The following is a 19,867-nucleotide window of genomic DNA, read 5'->3' on the forward strand; positions in this document are numbered from 1 at the left end:
GCAGCTAGGAATTAGACAAATGAGGTCTCCACCGCTTCCGTGGACATGTGCAGTATAATGGGTGTTGAAGAGATACTGCTATTGGGTTTGGTGAAGATTTGCAGCTATTGACCTCCAGCATCAGTTTGACAAAGTAACGATATCATAGTGTTGTATTTGACTTGTAACGGACAATTTGTAATAACTGTTGCCCCTCACCACAGGTCTCTATGCCTCACACAAGTGCTGAAGATGCTATCTAGGGGCAAAGGGTTGCTCAGTGGCGTTATGTTTCAGAGTCATCCGCAATGGCAGCAGTTGAAGAGGTTCGAGAGACCGCAGCCGTGAACGCGGGCGCCCGTCTTGACGCGGGGGAAGGCGCATTCGTGACGCTGACCGAGCGAGGTGGCGCAGTGGTTAGCACACTGGACTCGCATTCGGGAGGACGACGGTTCCATCCCGTCTCCGGCCATCCTGATTTAGGTTTTCCGTGATTTCCCTAAATCGTGTCAGGCAAATGCCGGGATGGTTCCTTTGAAAGGGCACGGCCGAATTCCTTCCCAATCCTTCCCTCACCCGAGCTTGCGCTCCGTCTCTAATGACCTCGTTGTCGACGGGACGTCAAACACTAACCACCACCATCGTGACGCTGGTAGCGGGCGAGACGCGGCTGGCGGCGCACCGGGCGGTCCTGGAAGAGAGGAGCCCCGTCTTCCAGGCAATGTTCCAACACGACACGCTGGAGGCCAGCAGCGGCCACGTCGTCGTCACAGACGTGGAGGGCCCGGTGGTGAGGGAGCTGCTGGGCTACGTGTACACCCTCCAGGCCCCCCAGCTGCCCGACACGGCACTTAAGCTGCTAACTGCCGCTGACAAGTACGGCGTGTCCGGGTTGAAGGCTGCCTGCGAGCAGCAAGTGATCACTCAGCTCACCGTGGAGAACGCAGCGGCCACGGCGGTGTTTGCGGTGAGGCATTCCTGCGCGAGCCTGACGGCGGCCACAGTCGCCTTCATAGGGGCCCACAACTTCCAGGTAATGGCCACGCAGGGATGGGCAGATGCGATGCGCAGCCAGCCTGAAGACTTAATCGTAGTGAGTCGGCTGCTTGCTGACCCACCTGCAGAAACCAGGTAAGCACGAGACGGGGCGCTCAACTGTGTTTCCTAACACGACCGGTGTGTCTGTGCTGTGAGATGCACCTTTGTTGATGGCTTGAAAAGTAACGTGCTGCTAGTTCACAAAGCTTTCATTGCCTTCTCATGACAGATTCAGTCGATCTCTAAATTGACCTGTGTTTATTACCAGACAAGTTAACTAGCAGAAGTCATGGAACAGCCAAGTTTTTTGAAGCTTTAAAAGTTGGTTTGACTTGAAACTTTCCACACTTATTTGCAGCAATTAGTTCTGTTACACTGCATGTGGACGACACATTGTTCCTTAAATTTGGCATCAAGCTTCCGAAAAAATTAAACTGTGATACTCTACACCCAGGCGGCATTCTTGCTTTGGGAACAAAGATGTGATGCTCAGCATAGAAGCAGTAACGTTCTCTGGATTTGTTCTGCTCGATCCAAAACTCACTTTAAACTCCTTTACAATAAGAACAATTTAGTTTTTTTCTGTCGCTCTTACTTCTGTTGACATTAAGGAAGCTACAAGTGGCACCATGCTCCATAAAAGGAAGTTCAAGAAGAGGGCTTTGTGTATCTTTCTTTAACAGTAAAAGATCATTTTAGTATGCTGCAAGATGAGTCAGTGAGGGTAGCAACGTATTCACAGTTTCCCATTTCTCATGTCGCTAGGCTTTAAACGCTCACTGGTTGCAACGTCAAGATGTAGTAAAGTATATGGCCACTCCAACATCAGCCACACATTTAGTATGCAAGACGACACCCTATACCTGACAGGCGGACCTCTGTACACGTCGGCAGCTTAGTAGCTGACAGTCCCAGATTTCACAAACAACCAATGACGTGACAACACATATGGCCGACTTGCAGTACTGAAAATATGTGCACTGAAAGATATTAAAACTCAGCATCTCACAAGCATAAGCTGCCCAACCAGGATTGGGAACGTATCCGTCAGCGTATTCGAGAGCTGGCCTTAGTAGGGGGGCAATGGAGCTCCGAGGAAAATTTTGTTGTGAAACTGACATCAAATTATGCAAATTGATCAGTTAATTATCACACCCCCTAATGACGTCACGGGTTTTCCCCAGCATCACTTTATAAATTTGGAAATATATCTGATTTTTTTATGATGGTCATCTCTTTCTGTGTAGGTGAGAGACTGAAATTTCGTTAAAAAATTTGGCCGCAACGGTAAAACTCCTGATTACCGGTCCAACTCTCAGATGATATCTGTGGTAGTCTCACTCCCGATTCCACACGCCTGGCGGCACGTCATTCATATCAACTTGATAGGCTAATTAATTAAACTGACCACGTGAGGCCATTCACACGGTGAGTAATGTTTTCTTGCAGTCAGATTATACTCCCCAGGTAACCGTTAGAGACGCTTCCGTGTTATCTCTGAAGTGGGTGGTAATGGTCGTCAAATAGCTGAAGATATCCTATCCGAATGGCGTTTTTTCTCTTCATTGTGTTGTCATGCTGGTGGAAGAAAGTCACTTATAATTCTGGTATACTGCTTCCGAACTAATCCTGCCGTGGGGGCATTAGCATGTTTCACTCAAATTCTCCATCTCCATCCTTGCAACAACGCCTCCGCCTCCGGATTGCATGGGAATAGCTGCCCCTACTGAACCGTGTTGCAAACTTCAGCTGGCCGGAGTGGCCGAGCGGTTCTAGGCGCTACAGTCTGGAACCGCGCTACCGCTACGGTCGCAGGTTCGAATCCTGCCTCGGGCATGCATGTGTGTGATGCCCTTAGGTTAGTTAGGTTTAAGTAGTTCTAAGTTCTAGGGGACTGATGACCTCAGATGTTAAGTCCCATAGTGCTGAGAGCCATTTGAATCGTTTTTTTTTTGCAAACCTCACCCCTCCATCAGGGCTGTAACACCTCGCCGTGCCAGAGAGCTGTTATTGATTCCAGAGTCCCTAAACTTGTCCTATCCATCTTAGAATTTCCACATGATTTAAATATTGCTGGGATAAACACCAGGATGCTGAACAATATGCTTCTCCTCATCCCTCCTGCAAACCGAAATGTTCATACCTGTCAACTGACCGCCACATTCCAAATGTGTGTGCGTCTGCAGACCTAGGTTTCCCTCATTATATGGCCCTGTAGAAGTGTTCCTTTTGGCTAGCTTCAAATTAGTGGGCGGATGATTCGAGAACTCAAGTGGTAATCCCCAGAGGTAAGACAATGTGTTTTTGGAGAAACACTATTAAGAACCGACATTTGAAACTGACTGTCGCCAACATACATTTTGCATATGACCCTTGAGGATAAGATACGAGAAACCATCGCACATGGGGAAGCACATAGGTAATCTTTTTCACTCGCTCTATTTGCGAGCGGAATAGGAATGACTAGTAGCGGTACAGGATAACCCTCCACCACACACCATACGATGGCTTGCGAAGTAACCACATACAGTGAAGCGACAAGGAAACTGGTATGGGCATGCATATTCAAACACAGAGATACGTAAACAGGCAGAATACGGCGCTGAGGTCGGCAACGCATATATAAAGACAAGTGTCTGCCGCAGTTGTTAGATCGGTTACTGCTTCTACAATAGCAGGCTATGAAGAATTAAGTGAGTTTGAACCTGGCGTTAAAGTCGACTCACGAGCGATGGGACACAGCATTTACGAGATAGTAATGAAGTAGGGATTTTGCCACACGACCACTTCACGGGTGTACCATAAATATCAGGAATCGGGTAAAACATAAAATCTCTGACATCGCTGTGGCCGGGAAAAGAGCCTAAAAAATGGCGCCAACGACGACTGAAGAGAATCGTTCAGCGTGGCAGAAGTGCAACCTTGCCACAAATTGCTGCAGATTTCAATGCTGGGCCATCAACAAGTGTCAGCGTGCAAACCATTCAACGAAACATCGCCGACATGGGCATTTGGAGCCGAAGGCACACTCGTGTACCCTTGATGACTCCACGACACCGACAGTGGACTGATCATGACTACAAACATGTTGCCTGGTCGCACGGGTCTCGTTCCAAATTGTATCGAGCGGATGGACGTGTACGGGTATGGAGATAACAACATGAATCCATGGGTCCTGCATGTCAACAGGGTACTGTTGAAGCTGGCAGAGGCTCTGTAATGGTGTGGTGTGTATGCATTTGGAGTGATATGGGTCCCCTGAAACGTCTAGATACGACTACAACAGGTGACACGTACGTAAGCATCATGTCTGATCACCTGCGTCCAGTCATGTCCATTGAGCATTGCGACAGACTTGGGCAATTCCAGCAGTATAATTGGGCACCCCACACGTGCATAGTAGGTCCAGGAACACTCTTCTGAGTTTAAAGACTTACGGTGGCTACCAAAATCCCCAGACATGAACATTATTGAGCGTATCTGGGATGCCTTGCAACGTGGTGTTCAGAAGAGATATCTACCCCCTCTTACGGATTTATGGTGGTGGTGGTGATTAGTGTTTAACGTCCCGTCAACAACGAGGTCATTACAGACGGAGCGCAAGCTCGGGTTACGGAAGGATGTGGAAGGAAATCGGCCGTGCCCTTTCAAAGGAACCATCCCGGCATTTGGCTGAAACGATTTAGGGAAATCAAGGAAAAACTAAATCAGGATGGCCGGAGACGGGATTGAACCGTCGTCCTCCCGAATGCGAGTCCAGTGTGCTAACCACTGCGCCACCTCGCTCGGTCGGATTTATGGACAGCCCTGCAGGATTCATGGTATCAATTCCCTCCAGCACTAATTCAGACGTTTAGTCGAGTGCATGCCACTTCGTATTGCGGCACTTCTGCATGTTCGCAGGGGGCGCTACACGATATTAGGCAGGTGTACCGGTTTCTTTGGCTCTTCAGTGTAGATTTAAATGTAAATTTAGTTTACCTGTTAAGATTTCAAAGCATCCATGTATAGGGACACAAAATTCACGGAAGGGTGTTGGCTCTTATTTATCGAGAAAACGAAAGACGGAACTTCTGCTGCTGATTGTCTCACACTGCAGCCACCTCCCAAGACTTGTGTGAGAGGTTGTAACAGGTTTGTCCACAATGCTTAGAGGAAACGGTATAGAGCTCACATCTAAACTCCCCTTTCATCAGAGTATCGCTTATCTGCCGTATTCTGAGGAATCTTTGAGTCTTAAATGTAGAGCATTTGAATCCACCTCATTTTGACGAGTAAGAGATGTCTCATGCCAAGTTACAGACCCATGCAAATTCCCTCGAAATCCCAGCACGTTCCAACAGCACTATTGTATCAGAAGGCTGACAGGTAGAGAGCTTTCATAACGAGAAAAATAGCACATCAACGTACAGGAGGAAATTCACAAACATGCAGAGTGTATATGGACTGCACAAAGAAATTCACAAGCATGACACCTAAAGTTCATCGATGTCTAGTGACATTCTATAAATATCACACTGTATGTGCCCTAATCTGTTTCTTTGTCTTCCTGTGATTACCATGCTAGAAATACGACAGTGTAATGGTGACTGAGTCTTCGTTGACATAACAGTGTCTGTCCCTTTATCTAATTGTTATTTTTTGTAACATCATCTGGTAGAAATAAAACCTGGTAGTCAAGGGAAGGCAGGATTCGGTTACGATTGTGGACGAGACCGTAATCAATTACTATCGGTTGCCTTTTACAATTACACACAATTTATTTTAAATCAATAATTCCAGACTCAACAATAGATAAAAAAATACCACACGTTATTAATGAAGGAATAAACAACAGTGTAAGCGGTAGTGTTTTCAGTGAATTACAGTTTAGCAAATCACCATTAAATACAGATAACAACAGATAATCTTTTAAAAGCAAGCCACTGAGATCTGGGCAGAAGGCCTTAGACGCCAGGAATGGCAATAAATTAAGAATTGTTTAAAACTCGCTGCAACTTACAAATTACAGGTACTGAAATATTAAAGGCAAGTCACCACAAACACAGTATACGGCATCAGACGGCAGGAATGGCAGTAAATAAGGTTTTAAAGGCTTACTGCTAAAATACAAATACCAAATTAGAATTTTAATGCAAGTGATCACAATCATGACTGAAGGCCTTACACGCCAGGAACCCAATAATATAAAAAAAATTCAAACCTGCTGTAAAATAGCAAATACGATAGCAAAAGTTAATTAAAAAAACAAGCAACTGATCCAGACGGTGCTCCAGGAATCAACCTCTGAGAAGGTCTGGCAAATGCAACGACGGAACAATACGCCAAAGCCGTAACCGGCGGTCTGCCCTACATCGAGAATACTGTGTTTAGAGCGCCCGGAACGAGAAAGGAATCATTACCACCAGAGTAGAGGAATCACCCATGCTCTTCGCCTCGGCGACACTACGAGCAGCAACACGAACGCAAGTCACTGGAGAATCGTGAGATATCATAATGGTGGAGGCTTCCCTACTGGGATTGAAATGCACTCATCTTAAAGGTTGCTGGATCCGGTTTAGACGAGGTCGTGCACCATCGTGACCACAGCCCTTCCATCCGGCAGTCCATGCGTGCCTCCAGCGGTCCCGGCGTGTTATGGCACTGCGCGGACCTGGCTCCTCCTCAATCCCCAACCGAACTGGCCCACTCACACGACCCGGAAAGACAACGACGTTGCCCGAAAGATAGTACAACAGTTACTACATATTGATAAACGCCGCTGCTGCCACTAGCGGACAAGCAACGCTTGCGAAACCGAGTGGCACCAGTCAACACGAGAAGAAGACAAACAACAGCAACCGTCTGGCATCCAACAGAGAGCGTAAAGCTACAAACAGCACCAATCTGAGTCGCAGCATGGTTCAAGAAGCCTCAACAAGATTTTACTGCATCTCTCTCTTACGATACATCAGGAAACAGATACCGACTGCATGCTGACATCGACCATATGTGACAATCCCATTAAACATACATGTATTGGTCCACTGGAGCAGACGACCAGTCATCGAAGTCGCTTCCACAGACCTGTCTAAACTTTTGTTGCCTGTACTGTAGGAAGACTATACCGACTATGTCACAAGAGGAGGCTTCTTGTGTTGCTGTCTCATAAGCGATTTGACACATTGCTTTTTCTTTGCTGCACCACATAGAAGCAGAATATGACTACACAGCCATACATTTTGTTTTTCTACCATACCTTCGAAGTCTGTGTCAGGTGCTAATCCGACATTAACATATTTCGATCCATTCTCTCTCACAGAAAGCTGGACATCACATAGTGTTAACTATGCTGCTCCACCAACATAAAGGCTGGTTGAAATAAAAGACATAGGCGGTGTTTCTTATTGACAAAAATGTGGAAAACGTCGCAACATATGGAAATGAAGAGTTTGCAGCAGTATGAAGCTTTTCGAAACAGCTGCCCAAAGATGACCTCGACATCCAATCTCATTCTCCACAGTGACAAGGTAGCAGATGTCTCGGTATTCCGTTTCAAAGAGACCAAGAGCATTGATTCCTCATTTGCAGCCATGTACGCGATCACTGTTTCGGTGCTGGCCATCCTCGGAAAATGTCGGTCCCACCAAGACTCTCTCCATCTCAAAGAAGTGATGTCAGTCAATTATTACGTGCTAACCAACAGCGATCCGCTGGGAGGATGGGGTGGAAAGACAGTTTAGATATGGGTGGAGACTGTAGTATGCACCAAATTTGATAGAGGGATCAATTTTAGTAATTTTACCAGTTTTTACGTAATTTCAACACCTACCAGTGACACGGAAGCATGCTTCCCAATTCCTGTATCATCACTAAACCAACGGTCCACTACCTTGCGAGTACCGTATGCTAGACTGCGAATGTAGATTGATTAGTGAGCAGTACGTTCATTCAAGGTTAATTCTCGGACATATACACCAAAGTACACCAGACAGGGTCCTACACTGATGCAGTTACGTCATCTACACTCCTGGAAATGGAAAAAAGAACACATTGACACCGGTGTGTCAGACCCACCATACTTGCTCCGGGCACTGCGAGAGGGCTGTACAAGCAATGATCACACGCACGGCGCAGCGGACACACCAGGAACCGCGGTGTTGGCCGTCGAATGGCGCTAGCTGCGCAGCATTTGTGCACCGCCGCCGTCAGTGTCAGCCAGTTTGCCGTGGCATACGGAGCTCCATCGCAGTCTTTAACACTGGTAGCATGCCGCGACATCGTGGACGTGAACCGTATGTGCAGTTGACGGACTTTGAGCGAGGGCGTATAGTGGGCATGCGGGAGGCCGGGTGGACGTACCGCCGAATTGCTCAACACGTGGGGCGTGAGGTCTCCACAGTACATCGATGTTGTCGCCAGTGGTCGGCGGAAGGTGCACGTGCCCGTCGACCTGGGACCGGACCGCAGCGACGCACGGATGCACGCCAAGACCGTAGGATCCTACGCAGTGCCGTAGGGGACCGCACCGCCACTTCCCAGCAAATTAGGGACACTGTTGCTCCTGGGGTATCGGCGAGGACCATTCGCAACCGTCTCCATGAAGCTGGGCTACGGTCCCGCACACCGTTAGGCCGTCTTCCGCTCACGCCCCAACATCGTGCAGCCCGCCTCCAGTGGTGTCGCGACAGGCGTGAATGGAGGGACGAATGGAGACGTGTCGTCTTCAGCGATGAGAGTCGCTTCTGCCTTGGCGCCAATGATGGTCGTATGCGTGTTTGGCGCCGTGCAGGTGAGCGCCACAATCAGGACTGCATACGACCGAGGCACACAGGGCCAACACCCGGCATCATGGTGTGGGGAGCGATCTCCTACACTGGCCGTACACCACTGGTGATCGTCGAGGGGACACTGAATAGTGCACGGTACATCCAAACCGTCATCGAACCCATCGTTCTACCATTCCTCGACCGGCAAGGGAACTTGCTGTTCCAACAGGACAATGCACGTCCGCATGTATCCCGTGCCACCCAACGTGCTCTAGAAGGTGTAAGTCAACTACCCTGGCCAGCAAGATCTCCGGATCTGTCCCCCATTGAGCATGTTTGGGACTGGATGAAGCGTCGTCTCACGCGGTCTGCACGTCCAGCACGAACGCTGGTCCAACTGAGGCGCCAGGTGGAAATGGCATGGCAAGCCGTTCCACAGGACTACATCCAGCATCTCTACGATCGTCTCCATGGGAGAATAGCAGCCTGCATTGCTGCGAAAGGTGGATATACACTGTACTAGTGCCGACATTGTGCATGCTCTGTTGCCTGTGTCTATGTGCCTGTGGTTCTGTCAGTGTGATCATGTGATGTATCTGACCCCAGGAATGTGTCAATAAAGTTTCCCCTTCCTGGGACAATGAATTCACGGTGTTCTTATTTCAATTTCCAGGAGTGTATATATATTTCTAGCACTTCGATCACAATGTGGAATTTACGATTACAAATGGTCATCCTTTGCTATGTGGATGGAAGTCACAGAGTATTCATGCACTCTTAGGATAAAGTTGGAGACTGAAAGATCTTCTCACACTGTCTTTGACCAGTCCTCCCTGTCGCCAATTTAATTTGCTACTGACCAGAAGTAGGAGGGTACTATAACCACTAGATTCGAGGTATCGTGAAGGGTGATTTGAGCCCATAACTGCTGTCCAGCGAAGACTGCTCCACACCAGTCCTACTCATGGCACCTATCCAAGTGCACAAGGCCTCTCCACACCATGCATGCTGAAGAGGTTAGCACTCCGTACCGACATAGAGTATATACAAGATTGTTATGGCGATATAACAGAATGTTATTAATAAATGTGTGGTTTATTTGTGATGGAGTTCCAGACGGATGGAGTTTGAAGGATTTTATGCGAAAAAAATCTGTGCTATAAAGTCTGAAATATTGTTCTAGTTTCTGGGATCGGTACTAAGAACGTATTGGCAGGAGAGAAATGATCATAGAACATAGACAAATGCACTTCTATGGCTATTCAGTTCTGGTCTTAAACACGCTATAATTTTAAAGCCATGTGGTTTCCTAAATATTAGTCATGCGGAATGCAACGCTCTTAATACTGCAATGAAGGACATATATGTTCAGTATCTATCATACATCCACTCTGCAAGTTTTCTGTACCACTCTACGATGACAAAGATGATAAAACTATTCTCTTCTACACCAAGAAATATATGGGTCCGTTGTGATACATGCACAATGTACTTTTTGAAGGCATAAAGCGCCCAGTGATCACATCCGATTACGGTTCAGAAATTAGGCTATACTCGCATCAGTCCTACAAAACGACCGGCAGCAACGGAAAATACAACTTACGAAGAAACAGACAAATCCGTAGCAGCAGTGTTTGACATGTAAAACATCCCACCATGCTGCACTAGCTCTGTAAACAGGGAAGTTTCACGCAAATTTACACACAAAGCGTTTGCAGTACCTCATAAACCTCTGTCAGTGACCACACCAAGAAATTCAAGCTGGATTACAGTTCGGAAATTATGATATGTTCGCAACCGTCCTCTAGTATGATCGTCAGCAGCTGAAAATGCATACGAAGAATCTGCGACATCTTACGAGGAAGTAAACGCCACGATCAGTAGCCAGAGGAGATGAAACAGTCTTATCGCGGTTTACCACTTCGCCTGGTAATCTTCCTCTTGTACACAGAGGTCATGGTCCGATGTTAGGTTGCAGTCCTCACGCGCAGATAATATGCTTGTTACGCCTTGACACCGCGTCTCCAGAGTGGCTCCTCTTCGCAGTATTAAGGTGTGTATATGTAGCATGAATCCACTCTTCTCCAGAACACACAATTTTATTGATTTCCGTCAGTTCTCCTATCATGGTATTTTTTCTCTGATTTCATATAATCTCAGCGAGTTTCCGTAATTTTACTAGTTTTAGTGAATTTACCATATTACTTCAATTTTTACGTATTTCACGTCAATTTTTCGTGATTATACCAGGTTTTCCATGAATTTTACTGATTTTATGACGTTTGTTCATATTCCTTCGACAGGTTTCCATATGTATATGGTCATATTGCTAAAACTGTCGTGGCGGCTGCAGTGTAACACGTGGTAAGTTCGGCTCGCGAAATTTAGTTGAATTCGAAGGTGTTCTCGCAGGTGGTGTTGTCTAGTACAAGTGGAAATCGTGAAAACAACAGTGTTCTGCGCAGTAGTGCAATTTTTTTATTTCTGTGCTCCGCCAATATCTTCGAGAAAATGGTAAACAGAAGAGTCAACAGCAGCGCGTCCAGCAGCGGGGAAGCAGCAGGTGCGGCGGGCCCGCTCTTGGCGGAAGGTGCGGCCGCGGCTCCCGGCATGGCGGAGCTGGTCCGCTCTGAGGTAAACGCTGCGCTTCGCGATAAAAACAATCTCGATCTGATAGCAGGCACTATATCAGATACTGTAACGGCAGCAGTATTGGCCAAAATGCGTGAAACTGTTGAGGCCAATAGTGCCTAAATTACAGCACTAAAAAAGTCTGTGTCTGAATACGAGAAAAAGGCACGAGAGTTGGAAGTGAAACTATCTGCCGCAACTGACGAACTAGAACAGTACCAAAGGCGAAATAGTCTACGACTGTTTGGAGTAGTAGAAAATAAGGAAGAAGACACGGACAACCTGCTTATACAGGTTGCGCGTGAAAAATTAGGCGTTGAAGTGACCAAGGCAGACATTGACAGGAGCCATCGGGTGGGACGAAAACTACCAGGTGCCACCAAACCTCGTCCAATAATAATTAAATTTGTCTCGTACCGAAAAAGGGCAGAGATCTTTACCCAGAAGAAGAAGTTAGCAAGGACAGGGCTTACAATAAGGGAAGATCTGACACACGAACGGCTAAAGATTTTAAACAGTGCCATATCCCATTTCGGTCTTCAGAATGTGTGGACTCAGGATGGCAGAGTAATCATTAAGACAGCAGCTGGAAAGAAGACAGTCACAAACATGACAGAACTGAATAGTATTAAGTGAAGCTACTCGAGCCAAAAGTGCAAACTTAACACCATTTGAAAATTGTAACAGCCCTATACTCAGATATAGTCTTGTAATTGTATTAATTTTTTAATTATACCCATATTTGTACCTTCAACTAATTGTTTTTGTAACTGTATTAACTTTTCACTATTTTTTTTTGTGTCTGTAGCTCTAACCATTACTTAATTTTAGTTACTGCTAATACTTTTTTCATTTTCTCAGTTTATTCTCTTCCGTTCTGAAATAGTTCTATTGTAATTATTTGTCTCTCCTTTAGTTCATTGATCACCCATCTCTTCGGTTTAAATTGTTCATAACAAAAATCACTATCAGTATCACTTTAACAAATTTCAAACTAATTGTAGCTTCCTACGATAATCACTACCAGTATCACCTTAGTAAATTTCAATTTAATTCTAGCTTCCTACGATAATCTATTAATTATTAAGCTTACTTCTCTCTGCTGGCAGCATCGGCCTCTTAAATCTTTCCCTTATTTCCACCCTAAGCTGTTTCAAATACGCTAATTACATTTCTCCTCTTACAACAGAGGATACACAGAGACACACAGCCGTCACTATTTTGGTCATATTCTCCTTGCACCGAATACCACTAATCCATTTTCTATACTCCCGCAACCTCAGGAAATCTCTAGCAGTCGCCTTTCTTTCGGCACTCGCGGTGTCACAAACAGGGCGCGCAAAATCTCGGACACCCCTGTGTTATGTCACTTGGCGGAAGCAGCGGCCAGTGCCCCTCGCGGCAGGTAGTGCGTAACAAAGAGACAAACCAGTCTGCCACCATACTCCAGGCTGCTCAGCGGAACGCGTCAGAGCTTTTAGCAGCTCACTGCAACATCCACTCTTTACCTGCACATTACGAAGAACTTAGCCTCCTCTTGAACCAACTAAACTACCACGTAATCGCCGGCCGAAGTGGCCGTGCGGTTAAAGGCGCTGCAGTCTGGAACCGCAAGGCCGCTACGGTCGCAGGTTCGAATCCTGCCTCGGGCATGGATATTTGTGATGTCCTTAGGTTAGTTAGGTTTAACTAGTTCTAAGTTCTAGGGGACTAATGACCTCAGCAGTTGAGTCCCATAGTGCTCAGAGCCATTTGAACCATTTGAACCACGTAATCCTCTTATCCGAAACGTGGTTGAAACCACACATATCCTCTGCATCTTTTCATCTCCCAGGGTACACATTTCTTAGGGCAGACAGATCAAAAAAGCGAGGTGGCGGGGTCGGCGCGTATATACGAACAGATCTCAAAGCGAAAGTCTTATGTACGTCAAATCCTGCTGAAGAAAAAGAGGCTGAATTCATGTTCATTGAAATAAATATAGAAAGTCGGAAATTCTTGACTGGCGTCGTGTACAAGCCGCCAAAAATAAGCTCAATGAGTTCCTTCCAGTCGGAATTACATTCACTTCAGTGTCAATACGAACATGTCATCGTAATGGGTGACTTGAACATAGACCTGCTAAGATACACTCCGCAATAAACCTAAGAAGACTGTTTAGTTGCAATAGCATGAACATTCTTCCATTACAACCTACACACCATACGGCGCACAGTCATACTCTTATAGACGTAATCGCAACGAAACAGACTGACAAAGTAAGAGATGTTGGTCAAACATCGGCCCCTGGCCTCTCAGCACATGATGTAATATTCCTGGCCTACTCTGTGCAGCCCCCAAGGATCAAATCGCGTTACATAACTTGTAGGAACATGAAACGTATTGACCTTGACGCTCTAACAGCCGATTGCTCAGAAATCTCATGGCATCAAATAATCAGAAAACCCACAATCGACGGCCAAATTAATGAACTTGGTGATAAACTCACTGCCCCCTATGACAAACATGCACCTGTGCGCACAATCCGTGTAAGAAAATCTCCTGCTCCATGGCTGACAGCTGAATTACGTCAAATGATGACTAATAGGGATGCTGCCCACAGGCGTTTCAAGGCAGATCCGAAACCCGAGCGTTTCGAAGAATATAGAAAGCTACGGAACAGAGTGAAACAATGCATTCGCAATGCTAAAATCAGGCACGCTCGCTCCCTTGTATGCAGCGATCTGACGCCCACGACTCTATGGAAGAATCTCTGTAGCTTGGGGGTCGGAAAGGCAAAATCGGAAACTACTTTTCATGTGTCAGCTAACGAATTAAATGAATTCTTCTCTGCACCTCTGAATACCAGCACGGCTGATAATTACCGTCCACAAGAATCCCCAAACAGGATAACTAACAACGATACCTTCCATCTAAAACATGCAACAACAAATACGGCAAGAAAAGCAATAATGAGAATCTCTTCTGATGCAATAGGCAACGACAGTATCGGTATAACCATGATTAAGAATGTTGCCGATATCTTAGTACCTGTCATAACTGACATATTTAATTTTTCCCTCGTGAACGGAATATATCCCACTGCATGGAAAAGAAGCCTAATTCGACCCATCCCTAAGATAGAAAACCCGCAACTGCCTAGTGATTATCGACCAATTAGCATACTGCCTGCTGTTTCCAAAGCACTTGAATATATTGTTCATGACCAAATCACTGAACACTTGCATGAATTCAGCCTATATGACAAATTTCAATCCGGTTTCCGTAAACATCACAGCACAAACACTGCTCTAATTAAAGTAACTGATGACCTGAAATATGCCATCGACAATCTAAAGGCAACAATATTGACGCTACTGGACTTCAGCAAAGCTTTTGACACTGTTAACTTTGACATATTGCTCAGAAAAATGCAACAGCTTAATTTCTCTGATAGTGCAATGAGGTGGTTTGAAAGCTACTTAAAAGACAGACAGCAATGTATTGTCTGCGTAAATGAAAAATCTTCCCGGAAACATGTTTCCTCGGGAGTGCCACAAGCATCAGTCTTAGGACCACTTTTGTTTTCTTTATATGTCAACGATATTTCGTCGGTTCTGTCCTCCTGTAAATATCATTTCTATGCCGACGACCTCCAGCTCGACCTAAGCGTCAGACCTGAAGATGTAAACACTGCAATCGCTCAGATGAATGATGATTTGTCTTCAGTAGTGACATGGGCGAAAAACCTGGTGCTTAAACTAAATGCAAAAAAGACGCAAGTAATCTTAATAGCCCATCAGAAATTAATAAGTTCAGATTTCCGCGAACGGCTACCTCCTATTCTGCTTGACGGTACTGCAATACCATATCAGAAAACAGTGAAGAACTTGGGTGTAGCTTTGGATGAGCATCTCAACTGGGCAGAGAATACAGTCGTAGTGTGCCGAAAGACGTCTGCTTGTCTCTATGCTCTCAAAAAGTTTCGGAACATATTTCCACAGGACTTGAAACGCCAGCTCGTGCAAGCACTCGTTCTACCGAACCTCCACTATTGTGATGTGATTCAACAAGGCACGAGTAGTGAAAACAAAAGACGGCTAGAGCTAACCATGAATGCCTGTGTGCGTTACACCTGCAACATTCGCCGATATGATCATGTTAGTGCTTCATACTCCGAGCTAGGGTGGCTGCGGCCGGACAAATTGCGTGATTACCACACTCTATGTCTACTCCACCGACTCCTCGTCGCGCAAGCACCCCAGTACCTTGCTTCAGAGATTAAAAACCTGTCATGTCATCATAATCTAAACACGAGGTCACTCTTATTTGGTATCCTAACTGTGCCCACTCACAAAACAAAACTTTTGCAAACTCCTTCTCAGTTGCCGCTGTCCGCCTCTGGAACAAACTGCCCCTTACCTTGCACAAAATTCAATCTCCTGCTGCTTTTAAGAAGAAGTTGAAGCATTTCCTACTATCATCCTCATAAAGTTCTCCACAAAATTAATGTACAAGGGCAATCCCCTCATCTGTCAAATAGCAAAGCTAGCGTCTCCTATCTTGCTCCTGAGATGCCTTCCTCTTCATCTATCTCTGTTAGCCACGCAATCTTCTTTTCCTTTATATTTCCTTAATTATGTTTCATCATGTCTCTCTATTCTTCTCCTCCCTTCACCACGAGTCTCCCTCATACTCCCTGCTGCCAGCACCCTATCTCAAATCTGTCTCTTCAATAATGTCTAATTATAACAGTACCTGTGATCTAAGAATATAAACTCTATATGTATGTATTTTTCCAGGTGTACCTTTCAAATTGTTTATTTCACTTTTTGTACTAGATGTAGCTTAACATGCCTACTAAAACATATGAATGTAAAATAAGTAGAATGCCTGGTTAGATGTAAGAGAGGGCCTGATGGCCCTAATCTTGCCAGGTTAAATAAATAAATAAATAAATAAAAATAAATAAATATTGCTGACATACCTAAGTGTGGTCTGATGCTCTATGATAATACACTAACCTACTAAAAATCCTAATATTTCCCTCTCCCTGATAATCCACATGCATGCATTTTGGATAGGACGATCATAAAAGGTATAGTATCAGTTGCTTCGTACTTATATGAGACTCAACAAGTGGTGCAAATGATGGATGTGTTGGTAACTCGAAGTCCGGTAACAATGTCGTATAATACTCTGACGCATCAGAGAGCCTGTCTGAAGAGTCACGTAGTGCTCCACCTGATGGAAGCTCAAAGTCTGGAAACAGTTTCACATGTTCATTCGACTTCCACTCCATCGTGTAGGGGTCTGCAACAGGGAGTTGATATCTGTACAGAGTTGATTTCTTGTGGTGCTCAGATATTCTTCACTGTAAGTGTATGTCTTTATTGTTTATCTGACCTGCTTGGTTATTTCTGTTTATACCTTCCAACTCATTGTCAGGGCATCTACAGACTGTATCTTTTGGGTATTTATTTTTATTACCCCAGTAATAAGTTATTCGGTAGCTGACAGTGTGTCGACTACAGCTATCATCCTGGGCCATAGGAGTTTCCCTCCTCTCTCTCTCTAACTACAGAGTGCATCTCCCGAGCAGCGTCATTTATAGATGAACTGTCAGCCAGTTATGAGTAAGGAACAGCAACCATCCACCACTGACAACTTTACACACATACACATAGAGAGACTCTGCATGCATATTACAAACCGCGAAGTCTCGATTTCAACCATTTGTACGTTATTTTCAACAGCGCCAAAGCTCTGCAAATAGTGAAATACTCTTTGCAAAATGGTTCTCCAGTGGGTGAAAGCACATTTAATTTCATTATGCTACAGAGCATAATATCTTCGATATAATTTATATTACTAATATTTGTAACAAAATTGTCTAGATCCTCCAGTAATAACAAACATCCAAAGCATTCCATTGCACCTATCACACGTCTTTCTATACTCTACAGATCCACAATGACGGCACATCATCACCCCAATCACGCTATTTTGCGTGCTTGATGTCCAGTAGACAGAGGTAGTCAGTCCTCGTGAATATCATTCTTATGTACGAGATAGAACAGCACATTAGTCCCACGGTATAGTATGGCACTGCACTCGAATACATCCAGTCACTTCGATCACATATTCTACAGCTGCAATGCATTTGCTCTATTTTCTGTATGTCTGTGCCGCAAATGGCTCACATGACCCAGAGTAGACCCAAGTTAGTGTCAAGTGTGGATCCACCATGTGTTATATCTGGAGCGATCTTCGAAGGCAGATCCACAATTTGTTACATCCAGCACGGGTTATATCTCGAACAGTGGACCAACAACGCTCTACGTGTGGGATTGGGTTCGAAGGTGGTCCAACATGCCTTACATCCAGATATGTGTTCTATGTCCAAAGATGGATCCACCTGCAAGATTATTATTTCGGAAACTGCCTGGCTTAAACATTATAGTGTGTTAGTGCAAAACCATGTGGCTTTATGAGTGCATATGTTTATGTTTTAAGATTATATCTCTCTTGCCAAACTTTCTTAGTACTGACCCCAGAAACTATAACAATACCTTAGAATTGATCATACAGTCGATTTACATAAAATGCTTCAAACTCCATCCATCTGGAGCTCCATCATAAATAAATCATACATTTCTTCTCAACGTTCTGTTACAACACCACAACAGTCGCATATACACTGTATACCGAAAGAGGTGTTAAACTCCAAAACATGCAGGATCTGGAGAGATCTTGTGCATTAGGATAGCTGCCATGAGTAGCATTGGTGTTACCAGCAGTTACGGGCTCAAATCGCTCAGTAACTTCACGAGACTTGGAGTGTAGTGGTTATAGTACCCTCCTACTTCTGGTCAGTTGCAAATTAAATCGACAACAGTGTTGCAGGGAGGCTTGGTCAAACGCAGTCCAGGAAGATCTTTCAATCTCCAAATTTATCCTGTGAATGCGAGAACACTCAGTGACTCCCATCCATGTAGAATAAGATGGCCAATCGTAATCGCAAATTCCGCACTATGATCCAAATGCTTGAATTATGTAGACAACCTAATTGCATCAGTATAGAACGCTCTCGATCACCAATTTAGTATTGGAGGGCAGCGTGGAGGATAAAAATCGTAGAGGGAGACCAAGAGATGAATACACTAAGCAGATTCAGAAGGATGTAGGTTGCAGTAGGTACTGGGAGATGAAGAAGCTTGCACAGGATAGATTAGCATGGAGAGTTGCATCAAACCAGTCTCAGGACTGAAGACCACAACAACAACAGAACGCTCTCTGGTATACTTTGTTGTGTATGTCTGGGAATTAACCATGAACGGACATACTGCACAGCCATCTATCTACATTTTCAATCTAGCATACAGTACTCGCAAAGTAGTGGACTAATGGTTTAGCGATGATACAGAAATTGGGAATCATTCAGCCGTGTCATTGGTTGTCGTTGAAATTCCGGAAAAACTGGCAAAACTACTAAAATTGATTCCACTATCAACTGCGGTGCTTATTACAGCACATCCACCATTATCGACACTGTTTTTCCATCTCATCCGCCCACTGGCGCACTGTTGATTACCACATAATGATCAACTGATACCATATGTTTGAGATGGAGAGAGTCTTGGTGGGAGCAATACGTTTTGGGGATGGCCAGCAGTGAAAGAGGGATGGAGTGCATGGCTGCAATATGAGGAATCAATGCTCTTGGTCCCTTCGAAACAGAACACTGAGACATCTACTACACTGACAGTCTGGAAGGTGTGATTAAATGTAGAGGTCATCAGGTTCGGACAGCTGTTCAGAAATACTCACAACCAATTTGCATATGTTGCTTTTCCACATTTCTGTTGATAAGAACACCGCCTACGTCTTTTATTTCAACCACACTGTGTGTCGTGGGAGCAGCATAGTTTACATGATGCAATGTCCAGCTCGTTGTGAGAGCTAATGGATTGAAACATGTTAAGGTCGGTTTGGCACCTGGCACACACCCACAGTCATGGCAGAAGAAAGAAATGTATGATTGCGTACACAGCTACCATCATACACTGCTTCGATCTGTTACAGCAAAAAATAATGTAACAAACTGCTTATGAAATAACGTCAGAAGAACCCTCTCCTTGTGACGCATAGTCGATATGGTCTTCCTCCAGTAAAAGCGACAAAACTGTAGACAGGTCCGTTCAAATGGCTTTGAGCACTACGGAACTTAACATCTGCGGTCATCAGTCCCCTAGAACTTAGAACTACTTAAACCTAACTAACCTAAGGACATCACACACACCCATGCCCGAGGCAGGTTCAAATGGTTCAAATGGCTCTGAGCACTATGGGACTTAACATCTGTGGTCATCAGTCCCCTAGAACTTAGAACTACTTAAACCTAACTAACCTAAGGACATCACACACATCCATGCCCGAGGCAGGATTCGAACCTGCGACCGTAGCGGTCGCTCGGTTCCGGACTGAAGCGC

General features: G+C 45.1%; 1 protein-coding gene across 1 annotated transcript in view; it reads left to right on the top strand.

The window, feature by feature from the left end:
• Nucleotides 1-700: 700 nt before the first annotated feature.
• LOC126195264 (ankyrin repeat domain-containing protein 65-like) overlaps nucleotides 701-19,867 on the top strand; it is a 59,878-nt gene continuing 40,711 nt past the window's right edge. The window contains exon 1 of the mRNA XM_049933791.1: nucleotides 701-1,110. Within this exon, the coding sequence (XP_049789748.1) occupies nucleotides 701-1,110 (410 nt within the window). The remainder of the gene's footprint in view (nucleotides 1,111-19,867) is intronic.

Source organism: Schistocerca nitens, chromosome 7, assembly GCF_023898315.1.
Source record: "Schistocerca nitens isolate TAMUIC-IGC-003100 chromosome 7, iqSchNite1.1, whole genome shotgun sequence".
NCBI lineage: Eukaryota > Metazoa > Arthropoda > Insecta > Orthoptera > Acrididae > Schistocerca > Schistocerca nitens.